Source organism: Argopecten irradians, chromosome 13 (assembly GCF_041381155.1).
Source record: "Argopecten irradians isolate NY chromosome 13, Ai_NY, whole genome shotgun sequence".
In the NCBI taxonomy this organism is placed as follows: domain Eukaryota; kingdom Metazoa; phylum Mollusca; class Bivalvia; order Pectinida; family Pectinidae; genus Argopecten; species Argopecten irradians.
In genome coordinates, this window is record NC_091146.1 from 25,676,579 (window position 1) to 25,695,945 (window position 19,367).

The 19,367-nt window shown below is 39.8% G+C and overlaps 1 protein-coding gene and 1 long non-coding RNA gene across 2 annotated transcripts; both read left to right on the forward strand.

The window, feature by feature from the left end:
- Positions 1–2,084: 2,084 nt before the first annotated feature.
- LOC138305750 (uncharacterized) lies at positions 2,085–17,655 on the forward strand. Its single transcript, XM_069246024.1, is given in 6 exon segments — positions 2,085–3,126; positions 11,108–12,024; positions 12,026–12,104; positions 12,107–14,326; positions 14,459–16,672; positions 16,850–17,655. Coding segments are annotated over 6 exon segments (7,278 nt in total).
- Positions 6,736–8,113, forward strand: LOC138306745 (uncharacterized). Its single transcript, XR_011205907.1, has 2 exons — positions 6,736–6,869; positions 8,004–8,113. It is a non-coding gene; the product is annotated as an uncharacterized lncRNA (long non-coding RNA).
- Positions 17,656–19,367: the final 1,712 nt, after the last annotated feature.

Consider the following 19,367-nt stretch of genomic DNA (forward strand, 5'->3'; position numbering starts at 1 on the left):
ACAATCAATGCCTGTCTTCTATGGTATAATTCTTTGATATACAAATTCTGAATATTTTCACAGTAAATACTGCATTCTGATAAGTCAAAGACTATTTACAATACCAATGCTATGTCGCGGTGTTTTAGAGGAGTATACGTGTATTAATGAAAAAGACTCATTACAATCAAGACAACCACAACACTACTGTAATGCAATGGTTAATTATCGTGGTTGTTTTGAATTTCGTCTTTATTCCCTTCCAAATAAGAAACCTGAACCTGAAATGGTCGTCTAATGAACTAAACAAATATAATAAGTTTTGTTACAACAAAATAAAAGGATTAGAATAAGAAATACGGATATATACGCTACAAATGTCTTCATTAATGTAAATGGAATATCTGGAGGACCTGGCGGAATTTGTATCACACTTCAACGGAATTTGTATCATCCTACATTTTTAACTTGACGGAAATTGTATCATTGAATTTTATGTACAGTGAAAAAATATACAAACCATGATTTTGCTTACCAAAAGGTCACTTATTACACAAATATAATATTTATCTTGATAATTACTCTAGTTATGATCTATTGAAAATACGAAATACATTTAAAAACACATAGAAATCAATTTTTACCAACTTTCAAGGAAATTGTGATATAATTCAATAAAAACTATCAATAGATATGTATTACCATAGCTAGACATTAAAAATGTATCTATATCAATATGACGCAAGTAAAAAGATGATTTCAATCACATATACTTTCTTTTTTTCTGCTTCAAAGTGTCAATGTATAACTTTTTTCCTCTGACGAAATTTGTAGCCAACATTTTGCTCTGACGGAATTGAAATATCGTTGTACCACTCTGACGGAATTGAAATATCGTTGTACCACTCTGACGGAATTGAAATATCGTTGTACCACTCTGACGGAATTGAAATATCGTTGTACCACTCGGACGGAATTGAAATATCGTTGTACCACTCTGACGGAATTGAAATATCGTTGTTGAAAAACCGATGTACCACGATTACCCCCGTGATGCACAGATCCCCGAATTCCAGTGTAAGTAGTGAAATATATGCAATTAATGCATTTGGAAATAAATAAATTGGATTTAAATATACCTGGTCAGTAGTAACAATAATTAGTGTCACACCTGATCAGACCAATTATGTAATTATAAACTAATTAGTAAACTATGATTCTAAGGGAAATGAAGTGTACGGTACAAAGAAAGGAATGACATCAACAATGACAAAGGTATGATAATTAGGGCATATTTGTACTTAAAGACGACGTTAACATTGACCGTGACACTGAGTAAACATCATCAGAAGATTGTTTATCTTGCATTCTCTGTGCTGTGAACTCTAATTGTAAAGTGAAGACCTCGTGTCATACTGGACTGTAATATAAGCAATGCGTGGTAAATCAAATTGTCATAGACAGATTGAATCTACATTTTATATGTAGTTTAGGATGTTAAAAACGGAGAATATACATTTATATTGTATGTACAATATACATAGTACAGATACATGTATATATCAAGCACAAGAGAATCCCAGACAACTTTCTGGTTTTAGTTTACTACATAAAGGTAAGAAAACTTGTAATTTTACATTAAATGTCATAACTTCACAAAAGTGAACGATACAGGCCCTATATATAAAACTATTGTTTAATGTACGAAATTAGTCTACTTTCACATTATTATCAAACGGAACTTACTATATATTTATTTATTTCAGAAACATAAAATCAGAAGTACAGTAAAACCTGCCTTAGCGACCACCTCTGTATAAAGACCACCTGTTTAATAAAGCAACTTCTCTACGTCCCACATGACAAAGTTCAACACAATTGAACCTGTGTATCAAGACCACCTGGCTATAGAGACCATTTCCCTCAGTCTATTGGATGGTATTTATAGATAGTTTGACTGTGTCTACAAGAAGATCCACATGCGGATGAGATAAATTAAAGTTCATTGTTTATAAACTGATGTATACGAACCTTATTAATGGAAATACTTTGTGAGAACATTCGATTGAATTTAATATTGACCAGGAACACAAAACGAAACGGGTATGTCTTTCCAAGGTGATATGTCGGGCAAGACAGTTGACGACAGATCAGTGAACCTTGGCGACAATGGAGAGAGGCCATACATATGTGATGTTTGTGGTAAACGGTTTAACGAGTCTCGGGGACTACAGAGGCACGTAAGGATACATACAGGAGAGAAACCTTACAAATGTGATGTCTGTGGTAAGGGGTTTAGTGAGTCACAAAACCTACAGATACACCTCAGGACACATACAGGAGAGAAACCTTACAAATGTGATGTCTGTGGTAAGGGGTTTAGTGAGTCACGTAACCTACAGACACACCTCAGGACACATACAGGAGAGAAACCTTACAAATGTGATGTCTGTGGTAAGGGGTTTAGTGAGTCACGTAACCTACAGACACACCTCAGGACACATACAGGAGAGAAACCTTACAAATGTGATGTCTGTGGTAAGGGGTTTAGTGAGTCACGTAACCTACAGACACACCTCAGGACACATACAGGAGAGAAACCTTACATATGCGATGTCTGTGGTAAGGGGTTTAGTGTGGCACAAAACCTACAGAAACACCTCAGGATACATACAGGAGAGAAACCTTACAAATGTGATGTCTGTGGTAAGAGGTTTAGTGTGGCACAAAACCTACAGATACACCTCAGGACACATACAGGAGAGAAACCTTACAAATGTGATGTCTGTGGTAAGGGGTTTAGTCAGTCAGGTAACCTAAAGACACACCTCAGGATACATACAGGAGAAAAACCTTACAAATGTAATATCTGTGGTAAAGAGTTTAATGGGCCGATTGAACTACAGACACACCTCAGGGCACATACAGGAGAGAAACCTTTTAAATGTGACGTCTGTGGTAAGGAGTTTAGTCAGATCGGTACACTACAGGCACACCTTAGGATACATACAGGAGACAGACCTTACAAATGTCATGTCTGTGGTAAAGGGTTTAGTATGGCACATCACCTACAGATACACATCAGGACACATACAGGAGAGAAACCTTACGAATGTGATGTTTGTGGTAAGGGGTTTAGTGGGTGGGGTGGCCTTCAGAGACACCTCAGGACACATACAGGAGAAAAACCTTACAAATGTGATATCTGTGGTAAGGGGTTTAGTGTTTCAAGTAACCTTCATCAACACATCAGGACACATACAAGAAAAAAACCACACAAATGTAATTTCTGTGGTAAGGGGTTTAGTCAGACCGGTCCACTGCAGGCACACCTTAGGATACATACAGGAAACAGACCTTATGAATGTGATGTCTGTGGTAAGGGGTTTAATGGGTCGGGTGACCTTCAGAGACACCTCAGGACACATACAGAAGAAAAGAAACCTTACAAATGTGATGTGTGTGGTAAGGGGTTTAATGTGCCAGGGACCTTACAGACACATCTCAGGACACATACAGGAGAGAAACCTTACAAATGTGATGTCTGTGGTAAGGGGTTTAGTATGACACATCACCTACAGACACACCATATGACACATACAGGAGAGAAACCTACATATGTGCTACTTGTGGTAAGGGGTTTAGTCAAAAAGGAGATCTGCAGAGACATCTCCGGACACACACAGGAGAGAAGCCTTTCACATGTGATGTCTGTGGAAGAGGATTCGCTAGGAAATCTATTTTACAAAATCACGTCAGAACACATAAATTACATACGTCTCACACATCTGACAATACTAAAGAGATGTTCAGAGAGTCTGGTACCCAAAGGGCATATTTTAGACTACATACATGTCCAGAAGAAACCCCTAACAAATGCGATATATGTGATCAAAACTTTTCTTTGATATATAACTTAAACGGACTCGTCGAAGCACATACATGTACACATACAGGAAGTCAGTTGGGAGACCTACAGACACACCTCGGGACACATACAGGAAGTCAGTTGAGAGACTTACAGTCACACCTCGGTATACATACAGGAAGTCAGTTGAGAGACTTACAGTCACACCTCGGTATACATACAGGAAGTCAGTTGAGAGACTTACAGTCACACCTCGGTACACATACAGTAAGTCAGTCAGGAAGCCTACAACCAGACCTCAGGACATATACAGGAAGTCAGTCGGGTGACCTACATACACACCTCGGTATACATACAGGAAGTCAGTCGGGAAGCCTACAGCCAGACATCGGGACACATACAGGAAGTCAGTCGGGAAACCCAAATACACACCTCGGGACACATACAGGAAGTCAGTCAGGTGACCTACAGACACACCTCGGTACACATACAGGAAGTCAGTTGAGAGACTTACAGTCACACCTCGGTACACATACAGGAAGTCAGTCGGGTGACCTACAGACACACCTCGGTACACATACAGGAAGTCAGTTGAGAGACTTACAGTCACACCTCGGTACACATACAGGAAGTCAGTCGGGTGACCTACAGACACACCTCGGTACACATACAGGAAGTAAGTCGGGAGACCTACAGACACACCTCGATACACATACAGGAAGTCAGTCGGGAGACCTACAGACACACCTCGGGACACATACAGGGAGTCATTCGGGAAGCCTACGGACATATCTCGGGACACATACAGAAAGTCAATCGGAAGACCTTCAGACACAACTTGGTACTCATGAAGGAAATCAGTTGCGAGACCTACAGAAACACCTCGGTACACATACAGGAAGTCAGTCAGGTGACCTAAAGACACACATCGGGACACATACAGGAAGTCAGTCAGGTGACCTAAAGACACACTTCGGTACACATACAGGAAGTCAGTTGATAGACCTACAAACATACACCAGGACACATAAAGGAAGTCAATCGGGAAGCCTACAGACAAACTTCGGGACACATACATGGCGTTCATCTGATAATAACGAATTTATCGGAACACATACGGAATCGATGTCCAACAGATACAACTTATGTGAAATAACTGATCGTAAGATGCCTAACATAGTAAATCGGATAACTAGTGTCAATGAGACTCACGTGATATGTAGAACCACTCATTTACATGAGACTGAATGTGAGAAAACACGTGTTTGTCAAAATATCACCTCAGTAAACAGTAAACTTGCTGCCTTCCGCCATAATAATGACGTCACAATAGACTGTCCCGACGTCATTGAATGAGGGAAACTCCCGTTACGCTATATTTGGGTACGACTCGACGTCAAAAGTGATTATGACGTCACATCTCAAGGGAGTTTTCCTCGATCTATTTTTGACACAGGTTACTGGACTCGCGAGAGGTATCTGGACTGAGTCCAGTAACCTCGCGTGCTTTTCGCCGCCGATTTCAGGGTTGATATCGCAGTTGATGAATACTTCTGAGAAGCGTATCGGCCAATCAAAAGACAGCAAAAGCAGCAGTCATATAATAAATATAATTATATACATAATTTAAAGGCGCACTATTTTTCCGTTACATAAAATTTTAATTTTATTGAAAACAACATTAGAAAATTTATATTGATAGTCTAAGATTAGGTTACAACACCAAACAAGTGTAAGATTTCCTTACGATTCTATGTTAACAGATTTAGATTCATTTCGCTGTTTTGCCGTCTGGTGTAGTGATAGTCAACCAACGTGCGGTAATTAGGACAATGTCGGGAAACATAAGACGACCCGCGTTATTAAATTAACAGACCGTCTGTAGACACAAACATCCATCTAACATTTTAAGCACAATCTCCTTGATCATCTGTGCATTTTCGCTGAGATAATCACTTAAAAGTTATGCCGATAAATTGATTGTAGAGTGAAGATTTGTTTATAATCACAGTCTAGAATTTGTCGCGTCATCAACTTTCAAACTGGCGTAAGGGAAGCAACACGTATTTGAAAAATGTATTTCATGTAATTTGAAGTATTAAAACGATTAAAGTTATTTTTACACAAAAAATAACCATTACTATATAGTTTTACGGTAATGAAGTGGTATATTTAGTTGAAGATAATGTGTTTAAATTTTGAAGCGAGGGCGAGAGCCGCCATATTGCACCATAATAAAATTTACTGACCCCCTATAAAGTGATAGGGGGTCACCACGTGACGGCTCTCCGCCAATCATTTGGGGACATTTCTGTCCGAGGTGCGATAAAGATATATAATGCATCATATCTACCTAAATTAACTTAACTACATCTGAAAACACTAAAGAGAGGTTCAGAGAGTCTGATACCCAAAGGGCATATTTTAGACTACATACATGTCCAGAAGAAACCCCTAACAAATGCGATATATGTGGTCAAATTAACCCTGGGACACATACAGGAAGTCATGATCAGTCGGGAGACCAGACACACCTCATGATCAGGACACATACAGGAAGCATACAGGCACAGATCCCCCAATTCCAGTGTTAGTAGTGAAATATATGCAATCAATGCATTTGGAAATAAATAAATTGAAATTGGATTTAAATATACCTGGTCAGTAGTGACAATAATTAGTGTCACACCTGATCAGACCAATTATGTAATTATAAACTAATTAGTAAACTTTGATTCAAAGGGAAATGAAGTGTAAACCTAATTGACAAGGAGTAAACTTTGATTCACTTTGATGGAAAGGTATGGTATTCATTCATCAACTGTCTTTGATATTTACCGGAAATGCCATTCAAAAACACTACCTAATCTGGCGAGTGTACATTTCCCGTATTTTTCAGTGAAATTGAAAGACGGTTTGGTGTTACAATTGAAATATGAGGAATATCCACTACACTTCTTCATATAAACTGATTTAAAATAGAACATACCTGTTTCAGAATATTCTGCAATCTATAATCCCGGTAAATACCAATTTTCAAAACTTTTTAAAATATGTTATCAAAACGAAACAAGCACCTGCTCATTTGCATATAAAATTTGAAATAACATGCCTAAACAGTCCATATTATAACTAGGCCTATACTATAGATCTATCCAGTATCCATTCTCCAAATGAAGCATTAGAAATAAAGCAAATAGAACATAATTATAAGATATGGTATCTGGTTTTATAAGATTTTATTAATTGTACCATGTAGTGTACATTACATATTGTGAAAAAAGAGCTTGTTCAGAACTGTTTGTATGTAAAATGTATATAACCTTATAATGTGCATGTATTTAATTTGATAAGACTTCATTTAGCCCTCAATACACAGCTAATGCATAATAGTACATACTTGCTGAAAAATCTTGTTATGCAACTGTATCATGAGGTTGAGAACTTGTTAATAAATGTTATTTATATGAAAAATTAAACAAAATCATAGATAGATACATGTAGGTATATTTGGGGTAATTAAAAATGTTTTTATGTATTATGTATGTATGATATTTAGAAATAATTTTATAAATTACAATACAAAATGAATTTTATACACTCTTCTGTTTTAATTTTTTACAACTCAATTTTGTTATAATCTTCCATTTTTTTATTTTAAAAGGTTTGCATTACAAAAACATTACATATTTAAATTTTCCCATATTAATTTATTAAGAGGATTCAAATACATGTGATTCATGTATAATTATTTTGTAGCATATATAGATATTTTTATGGTAAAACAAATACCATTTCTATTCAATTACTGGGTATATTAAATCACCAATGACTAGATATCTTCCTTCTGTTAACTTATTATATGTAATTAATTATCTACATGTAAATCATTTTTACCTGGGAGTTTTATCTGTAAAATGGTAAAATTATACAGGGAATGATATATATAAAATATATCCTGTCCATTTTTACTGGAAGACCACAAATAAGAGGTTAAGAAAAGTCCTCATAATGGTCATGTCAATGCAATAATATTGTATTTTTACCTGTACATGGTGCATTTTGTTCCCTATAGAAAACAAAGATACCCTATAATCAATAGCTCTGTACCTGGTATAATTTTCATGTCTAATTTTCTATTTTGTTTATGTTGCAGGTATGGAAACCCCCATAATATAAGAAGAATTTCTTGAGGCTACACATACCTTTTCTATATGTAAAAACCAGACAGTATTAAATGCATGGAAACCATAATATTTTTTTTTATTTCCTGAGTTTATCATCTGTTACAAAATTTCTTTTGTTCATTGGAAAACTGCAGCATTCAGCATTTAGCACAATAATTTTGGAACATATTGCCATATGCAAACCTATATGAAGACGTGAATGTCTCAGAAAATGGTTTTACTGTGAAATTAAGTATGATTTTTTAAGAAAAAAGATCTAGTTTATAACTGGAATTGCCCTAATTATGCTTGTTAATTTTCAGTAAATACATTACAGCACTCATTAATATATCAATTTGTTCTTTCTTTAAAAGTTATAATTCTGGGAATCACAATATAGAGTATGCATGGTAATAGTATAGGTACACGGGCAATATATACCTGGTACATGTACATTTATACTTGTAGGTACTAGGTAATACATGCAGGTACACTGTATAATTGCATATTAAGTTCATTAGTGGATAAAAATGGATGCAATAGGGCCTAAGGAGGTAGTACAGTTTCATTTAAACACAACAATACTGAAACACACAATTACAATTCTTACAATATCTTCTTACAAGTTACAGATGAAAATAAATGATCCACGTTTGTTCAATTCAGGATCACTTGCAATTGGAATATGAATTATCTATACATGTATGTGTATACATGGCCTCACATTGATATTAGTTTTGAGGCTATGCACTGACCATATTTTGGTTGGTATATCAATATTGATTCCTAAACACAGTTTTCAGAAATGCAGAATTTGTCATACCTGTTTAAGAATTTTTATATCTATATATTATATTTTATAACATTGCAACTTTATCAAGAATACAACTACCGTTCAATGTTTTATTTTTTCCATGACTGCATGTGACATTAAATCCCCATGGTGATTCTCAACACTGATCCAGTTTATTGCTGTTTTTGTGTAATGAACTCTATTAACTATGAAATAGTATTTGCCTGCAAATCTGGATTAAGTCATTTTATAATTTTGAGGAACCTCTTTAAAAAAATCTACTGAGATACTGCTTACATTAAGTTACATGTATCTGTACTGAGTACATTTGTATGTCATTGTCTTGGGGAAATGTCAATGGTCTGTTGTTTGATTTATCTCATTTTATTTAAAGACAAAAATTCATATGGTGTACATGTTAGGTTATCTTACAATATTCATGATTAATAGGACAGCGAAAGTAAATAAGGTATGATCACCAACACATATAAACATAATCCTTGCTATAAATCCAGAGATCTCATTAGACCAACCCCCAACTGAGCACCTGGCCTGGTAGATATTCGTTTTAGTCCAGCAACGTTTGAGTAGGCATGCGCATTGGGTAGTAAAAACAAAAATGGCGAAGCGGGGATTTTTGAAAATGGCGGTGTATACACTAAGAAAAAGTGGCGTATCTTGCGCTAATAAAAGATGGTATGCGTTTATGAAAATGATATACGAAGAATTTTAGTTGATAATAGAGGATTTATTTTACTGCGGTTTACTTCTTAGATGAAAAACGGATAACTGTAGCATAAAAATAGCCGTCGATCGGAATGGCTCAAACGGCACCCTACAGCTAACATTTAAGGCATTGCGGCCCATTTCGATGTAGGCGTAATAGATTTATTATCTAGACGGATCGAAGTCAAATTTGAGCTTAAATTGTAAATTTATATACTTGTATTTTCATAGCACTACAATAGTAGAATAAATATACAAAACACAAACTAGGAGTTGTAGAAGGGGGAAACCCTAAGTTTGTACCAAAAGGGGTCCGTCTGTACCAAATGGGTTGGTGAAGTGTACGGTACAAAGAAAGGAATGACATCAACAATGACAAAGGTATGATAATTAGGGCATATTTGTACTTAAAGACGACGTTAACATTGACCGTGACACTGAGTAAACATCATCAGAAGATTGTTTATCTTGCATTCTCTGTGCTGTGAACTCTAATTGTAAAGTGAAGACCTCGTGTCATACTGGACTGTAATATAAGCAATGTGTGGTAAATCAAATTGTCATAGGCAGATTGAATCTACATTATCATGTAGTTTAGGATGTTAAAAACGGAGAATATACATTTATATTTGTATGTACAATATACATAGTATAGATACATGTATATATATCAAGCACAAGAGAATCCCAGACAACTTTCTGGTTTTAGTTTACTACATAAAGGTAAGAAAACTTGTAATTTTACATTAAATGTCATAACTTCACAAAAGTGAACGATACAGGCCCTATATATAAAACTATTGTTTAATGTACGAAATTAGTCTACTTTCACCTTATTATCAAACGGAACTTACTATATTTATTTATTTATTTCAGAAACATAAAATCAGAAGTACAGTAAAACCTGCCTTAGCGACCACCTCTGTATAAAGACCACCTGTTTAATAAAGCAACTTCTCTACGTCCCATATGACAAAGTTCAACACAATTGAACCTGTGTATCAAGACCACCTGGCTATAGAGACCATTTCCCTCAGTCTATTGGATGGTATTTATAGATAGTTTGACTGTGTCTACAAGAAGACCACCTGGCTATAGAGACCATTTCCCTCAGTCTATTGGATGGTATTTATAGATAGTTTGACTGTGTCTACAAGAAGACCACCTGGCTATAGCGACCATTTCCTTCAGTCTATTGGATGGTATTTATAGATAGTTTGACTGTGTCTACAAGAAAATCCACGTGGATGCGGATGAGATAAATTAAAGTTCATTGTTTGTAAAATGATGTATACGAACCTTATCAATGTAAATACCTTGTGAGAACATTCGATTGAATTTAATATTCACCAGGAACACAAAACGAAACGGGTATGTCTTTCCAAGGTGATATGTCGGGCAAGACAGTGGACGACAGTTCAGTGAACTTTGGCGACAATGGAGAGAGGTCATACATATGTGATGTTTGTGGTAAACGGTTTAACGAGTCTCGGGGACTACAGAGGCACGTAAGGATACATACAGGAGAGAAACCTTACAAATGTGATGTCTGTGGTAAGGGATGTAGTCAAAAAGGTGACCTACAGAGACACCTCAGGACACATACAGGAGAGAAACCTTACAAATGTGATGTCTGTGGTAAGGGGTTTAGTGTGTCGGGTAAACTAAAGAGGCACCTCAGGACACATACAAGAGAGAAACCTTACAAATGTGATGTCTGTGGTAAGGGGTTTTGTGTGTCGGGTAAACTAAAGAGACACCTCAGGACACATACAGGAGAGAAACCTTACAAATGTGATGTCTGTGGTAAGGGGTTTAGTGAGTCAGGTAAACTGCAGATACACCTCAGGACACATACAGGAGAGAAACCTTACAAATGTGATGTCTGTGGTAAGGGGTTTAGTGTGGCACAAAACCTACAGAAACACATCAGGATACATACAGGAGAGAAACCTTACAAATGTGATGTCTGTGGTAAGGGGTTTAGTGTGGCACAAAACCAACAGATACACCTCAGGACACATACAGGAGAGAAACCTTACAAATGTGATGTCTGTGGTAAGGGGTTTAGTGAGTCGGGTAAACTAAAGAGACACCTCAGGACACATACAGGAGAGAAACCTTACCAATGTGATGTCTGTGGTAAGGGGTTTAGTCAGTCAAGTCACCTAAAGAAACACCTCAGGATACATACTGGAGAGAAACCTTACACATGTAATATATGTGGTAAAGAATTTAATGTGTCGATTGAACTACAGATACACCTCAGGGCACATACAGGAGAGAAACCTTACAAATGTGATGTCTGTGGTAAGGGGTTTAGTGTGGCACAAAACCTACAGAAACACATCAGGATACATACAGGAGAGAAACCTCACAAATGTGATGTCTGTGGTAAGGGGTTTAGGATGGCACAAAACCTACAGATACACCTCAGAACACATACAGGAGAAAAACCTTACAAATGTGATGTCTGTGGTAAAGGGTTTAGTCGAGTCTCGGGGACTACAGAGGCACGTAAGGATACATACAGGAGAGAAACCTTACAAATGTGATGTCTGTGGTAAGGGATTAGTCAGACAAGTAGCTTACAGATACACCTCAGGACACATACAGGAGAGAAACCTTACAAATGTGATGTCTGTGGTAAGGGGTTTAGTGTGTCGGGTAAACTAAAGAGACACCTCAGGACACATACAGGAGAGAAACCTTACAAATGTGATGTCTGTGGTAAGGGGTTTTGTGTGTCGGGTAAACTAAAGAGACACCTCAGGACACATACAGGAGAGAAACCTTACAAATGTGATGTCTGTGGTAAGGGGTTTAGTGAGTCAGGTAAACTGCAGATACACCTCAGGACACATACAGGAGAGAAACCTTACAAATGTGATGTCTGTGGTAAGGGGTTTAGTGTGGCACAAAACCTACAGAAACACATCAGGATACATACAGGAGAGAAACCTTACAAATGTGATGTCTGTGGTAAGGGGTTTAGTGTGGCACAAAACCAACAGATACACCTCAGGACACATACAGGAGAGAAACCTTACAAATGTGATGTCTGTGGTAAGGGGTTTAGTGAGTCGGGTAAACTAAAGAGACACCTCAGGACACATACAGGAGAGAAACCTTACCAATGTGATGTCTGTGGTAAGGGGTTTAGTCAGTCAAGTCACCTAAAGAAACACCTCAGGATACATACTGGAGAGAAACCTTACACATGTAATATATGTGGTAAAGAATTTAATGTGTCGATTGAACTACAGATACACCTCAGGGCACATACAGGAGAGAAACCTTACAAATGTGATGTCTGTGGTAAGGGGTTTAGTGTGGCACAAAACCTACAGAAACACATCAGGATACATACAGGAGAGAAACTTCACAAATGTGATGTCTGTGGTAAGGGGTTTAGGATGGCACAAAACCTACAGATACACCTCAGAACACATACAGGAGAAAAACCTTACAAATGTGATGTCTGTGGTAAAGGGTTTAGTCAGACATGTAGCTTACAGATACACCTCAGGACACATACAGGAGAGAAACCTTACAAATGTGATGTCTGTGGTAAAGGGTTTAGTGTGGCACAAAACCTACAGAAACACATCAGGATACATACAGGAGAGAAACCTCACAAATGTGATGTCTGTGGTAAGGGGTTTAGTGTGGCACAAAACCTACAGAAACACATCAGGACACATACAGGAGAGAAACCTTACGAATGTGATGTCTGTGGTAAGGGGTTTAGTGGTTCAAGTAACCTCCAGAGACACATCAGGACTCATACAGGAGAAAGACCACACAAATGTATTTTCTGTGGTAAGGGGTTTAGTCAGACCGGTCCTCTGCAGGCACACCTTAGGATACATACAGGAGACAGACCTTACGAATGTGATGTCTGTGGTAAAGGGTTTAGTATGGCACACCACCTACAGATACATCTCAGGACACATACAGGAGAGAAACCTTACAAATGTAACATCTGTGGTAAGGGGTTTAGTACGGCTGGTGCCCTACAGACACACCATCTGACACATACAGGAGAGAAATCTTACAAATGTGATATATGTGGTGCCCAGCTTGGTCAGGAACAACACCTAAAGATACATCTCATGACACACACAGGGGAGAAACCTTACAAATGTAACATCTGTGGTAAGGGGTTTAGTACGGCTGGTGCCCTACAGACACACCATCTGACACACACAGGAGAGAAACCTTACATATGTGATACTTGTGGTAAGGAGTTTAGTCAAAAAGGAGATCTGCAGAGACATCTCCGGACACACACAGGAGAGAAGCCTTTCACATGTGATGTCTGTGGAAGAGGATTCGCTAGGAAATCTATTTTACAAAATCACGTCAGAACACATATATTGCATACGTCTCGCACATCTGACAATACTAAAGAGAGGTTCAGAGAGTCTGATACCCAAAGGGCATATTTTAGACTACATATATGTCCAGAAGAAACCCCTAACAAATGCGATCTATGTGGTCAAAACTTTTCTTCGATATATAGCTTAAACGGACTCGTCGAAGCACATACATGTACACATACAGGAAGTCAGTTGGGAGACCTACAGACACATCTCGGGACACATACAGTAAGTCAGTTGAGAGACTTACAGTCACACCTCGGTATACATACAGGAAGTCAGTTGAGAGACTTAGAGTCACACCTCGGTATACATACAGGGAGTCAGTTGAGAGACTTACAGTCACACCTCGGTACACATACAGGAAGTCAGTCGGGAGACCTACAGACACACCTCGGTACACATACAGGAAGTCAGTCGGGTGACCTACAGACACACCTCGGTACACATACAGGAAGTCAGTCGGGAGACCTACAGACACACCTCGGTACACATACAGGAAGTCAGTCGGGAGACCTACAGACACACCTCGGTACACATACAGGAAGTCAGTCGGGAGACCTACAGACACACCTCGGTACACATACAGAAAGTCAGTCGGGAGACCTACAGTCACACCTCGGTTCACATACAGAAAGTCAGTCGGGAGACCTACAGACACACCTCGGTACACATACAGAAAGTCAGTCGGGAGACCTACAGACACACACCTCGGTACACATACAGAAAGTCAGTCGGGGAGACCTACAGACACACCTCGGTTCACATACAGAAAGTCAGTTGGGAGACCTAAGACACACCTCGGTACACATACAGGAAGTCAGTCGGGAGACCTACAGACACACCTCGGTACACATACAGGAAGTCAGTCGGGAGACCTACAGACACACCTCGGTACACATACAGGAAGTCAGTCGGGAGACCTACAGACACACCTCGGTACACATACAGAAAGTCAGTCGGGAGACCTACAGTCACACCTCGGTTCACATACAGAAAGTCAGTCGGGAGACTACATACAGACACACCTCGGTACACATACAGAAAGTCAGTCGGGAGACCTACAAGACACACCTCGGTACACATACAGAAAGTCAGTCGGGAGACCTACAGACACACCTCGGTACACATACAGAAAGTCAGTTGGGAGACCTACAGACACACCTCGGTACACATACAGAAAGTCAGTCGGGAGACCTACAGACACACCTCGGTACACATACAGAAAGTCAGTCGGGAGACCTACAGACACACCTCGGTTCACATACAGAAAGTCAGTTGGGAGACCTACAGACACACCTCGGTACACATACAGAAAGTCAGTCGGGAGACCTACAGACACACCTCGGTACACATACAGAAAGTCAGTCGGGAGACCTACAGACACACCTCGGTTCACATACAGAAAGTCAGTTGGGAGACCTACAGACACACCTCGGTACACATACAGAAAGTCAGTCGGGAGACCTACAGACACACCTCGGTACACATACAGAAAGTCAGTCGGGAGACCTACAGACACACCTCGGTTCACATACAGAAAGTCAGTTGCGAGACCTACAGACACACCTCGGTACACATACAGAAAGTCAGTCGGGAGACCTACAGACACACCTCGGTACACATACAGAAAGTCAGTCGGGAGACCTACAGACACACCTCGGTACACATACAGGAAATCAGTTGCGAGACCTACAGACACACCTCGGTTCACATACAGAAAGTCAGTCGGGTGACCTACAGACACACCTCGGTACACATACAGGAAGTCAGTCGGGAGACCTACAGACACACCTCGGTACACATACAGAAAGTCAGTCGGGAGACCTACAGACACACCTCGGTACACATACAGAAAGTCAGTCGGGAGACCTACAGACACACCTCGGTACACGTACAGGAAATCAGTTGCGAGACCTACAGACACACCTCGGTACACATACAGAAAGTCAGTCGGGAGACCTACAGACACACCTCGGTACACATACAGAAAGTCAGTCGGGAGACCTACAGACACACCTCGGTACACGTACAGGAAATCAGTTGCGAGACCTACAGACACACCTCGGTACACATACAGAAAGTCAGTCGGGAGACCTACAGACCCACCTCGGTTCACATACAGAAAGTCAGTTGGGAGACCTACAGACACACCTCGGAACACATACAGAAAGTCAGTCGGGAGACCTACAGACACACCTCGGTACACGTACAGGAAATCAGTTGCGAGACCTACAGACACACCTCGGTACACATACAGAAAGTCAGTCGGGAGACCTACAGACACACCTCGGTACACATACAGAAAGTCAGTCGGGAGACCTACAGACACACCTCGGTACACATACAGAAAGTCAGTCGGGAGACCTACAGACACACCTCGGTACACATACAGAAAGTCAGTCGGGAGACCTACAGACACACCTCGGTACACGTACAGGAAATCAGTTGCGAGACCTACAGACACACCTCGGTACACATACAGAAAGTCAGTCGGGAGACCTACAGACACACCTCGGTACACATACAGAAAGTCAGTCGGGAGACCTACAGACACACCTCGGTACACGTACAGGAAATCAGTTGCGAGACCTACAGACACACCTCGGTACACATACAGGAAGTCAGTCGGGAGACCTACAGACACACCTCGGTTCACATACAGAAAGTCAGTTGGGAGACCTACAGACACACCTCGGTACACATACAGAAAGTCAGTCGGGAGACCTACAGACACACCTCGGTACACATACAGGAAGTCAGTTGGGAGACCTACAGACACACCTCGATACACATACAGGAAGTCAGTCGGGAGACCTACAGACACACCTCGGTACACATACAGGAAGTCAGTTGGGAGACCTACAGACACACCTCGATACACGTGAAGGAAATCAGTTGGGAGACCTACAGACACACCTCGATACACATACAGGAAGTCAGTCGGGAGACCTTCAGACACACCTCGGTACACATACAGGAAGTCAGTCGGGAGACCTACAGTCACACCTCGGTACACATACAGGAAGTCAGTCGGGTGACCTACAGACACACCTCGGTACACATACAGTAAGTCAGTCGGGAGACCTACAGCCACACCTCGGGACACATACAGGAAGTCAGTCGAGAAAGCTACAGGCACACCTCGGGACATATACAGGAAGTCAGTCGGGAAGCCTACAGCCAGACATCGGGACACATACAGGAAGTCAGTCGGGAGACCTACAGACACACCTCGGTACACATACAGGAAGTCAGTCGGGAGACCTACAGACACACCTCGATACACATACAGGAAGTAAGTCGGGAGACCTACAGTCACACCTCGGTACACATACAGGAAGTCAGTCGGGAGACCTACAGACACACCTCGGGACACATACAGGGAGTCATTCGGGAAGCCTACGGACATATCTCGGGACACATACAGAAAGTCAATCGGAAGACCTTCAGACACAACTTGGTACTCATGAAGGAAATCAGTTGCGAGACCTACAGAAACATTTTGGTACACACACAGGAAGTCAGTCAGGTGACCTACAGACACACCTCGGTACACATACAGGAAGTCAGTTGGGAGACCTACAGACATACATCAGGACACATACAGGAAGTCAATCGGGAAGCCTACAGACAAACTTCGGGACACATACATGGCGTTCATCTGATAATAACGAAATAACGAACTTATCGGAACACGTACGGAATCGATGTCCAACAGATACAACTTATGTGAAATAACTGATCGTAAGAGGCCTAACATAGTAAATCAGATAACCAGTGTCAATGAGACTCACGTGATATGTAGAACCACTCATTTACATGAGACTGAATGTGAGAAAACACGTGTTTGTCAAAATATCCCAAGAACTTGCCAGAATGTCATTGTCGATAGTTTTAATCGAGATATAGACACAGTTGGTAGTGAAGATGGTGTGATCACTAAGGACACTTTTACATACCCGGGGATGAGGATCTTCAAGTCTGAGAAAGGTGTACCAGTGATAAAGTATAGTGTGGAGTATCTCGTACAACATTACAACGAAACGAACAAAAATCGACGGTGAAAAACAAATGTTACAGTTGATCATTTAAATTACCGGTATATATTAATTAATTATATTACATGTATTAGTCAGCTAGTAAACAACCAAATTAAATATTGTCTAGTTTGACGTAAAATCCTATGTATCGCATATAATTTTTGTTGTTGTTTATGGAATTTGGCACAATTTTTTACCATCCTAATTGATATAGAATAATCATTTTACTCATTTTGATAAGTGATTTTTTTTCTTTCCAAAATCGTCCTTAAACTATAGAAAAGTTATTCCAAACTGTATTTAACTATAATAATATTATATGTAAACCCGTAAGCACATAGGCCGATCACAAAGAATGGCGGAGTTGCCAATCTCTCTGTCAGAGTTGCTTCCCTTCGTTTCAGTGCGGAACGGGAGGTAACTCTTCTTGACCAGAAGATATCGTATGGTAGCTGTTGTATCTCACTAGTCTTATATAGACGGGATGTAAAGGTGAAAGAATTATGTGTATCTTTATCTATACACTGTAATAAAATAATTGAATTGAATTGAAAATTACTATTCAATGAAACCTGTCGACTTTCCCGTGAACAAACCTTTGACCGGATTGGACTCAACCCCAGGCCATTAGGACCCATTCCACAATTTGTAATTTGAAGTTAATAACAAGCTGAGGAGAAACATATATTATATATAATTATATACATTATTTAAAGGCGCACTATTTTTCCGTTACATAAAATTTAAAATTTTATTGAAAACATTAGAAAAATTATATTAATAGTCTAAGATGAGGTTACAACACCAAACAAGTGTGAGATTTCCTTACGATTCTATGTTAACAGATTTAGATTAATTTCGCTGTTTTGCCGTCTGGTGCAGTGATAGTCAACGAAATTGAAATTAACGCTTAATTGTAGAGTTTAGTTTTAGAGATAGTAAGTGATCGGAACCCCTGGAGTATCCAGGATGGATGAGATCGTAAGTGATCGGAACCCCTGGAGTATCGAGGATGGATGAGATCGTAAGTGATCGGAACCCCTGGAGTATCCAGGATGGATGAGATAGTAAGTGATCGGAACCCCTGGAGTATCCAGGATGGATGAGATCGTAAGTGATCGGAACCCCTGGAGTATCGAGGATGGATGAGATAGTAAGTGATCGGAACCCCTGGAGTATCGAGGATGGGTGAGATCGTAAGTGATCGGAACCCCTGGAGTATCCAGGATGGATGAGATAGTAAGTGATCGGAACCCCAGGAGTATCGAGGATGGGTGAGATCGTAAGTGAGCGGAACCCCTGGAGTATCGAGGATGGATGAGATCGTAAGTGATCGGAACCCCTGGAGTATCCAGGATGGATGAGATCGTAAGTGATCGGAACCCCTGGAGTATCGAGGATGGATGAGAT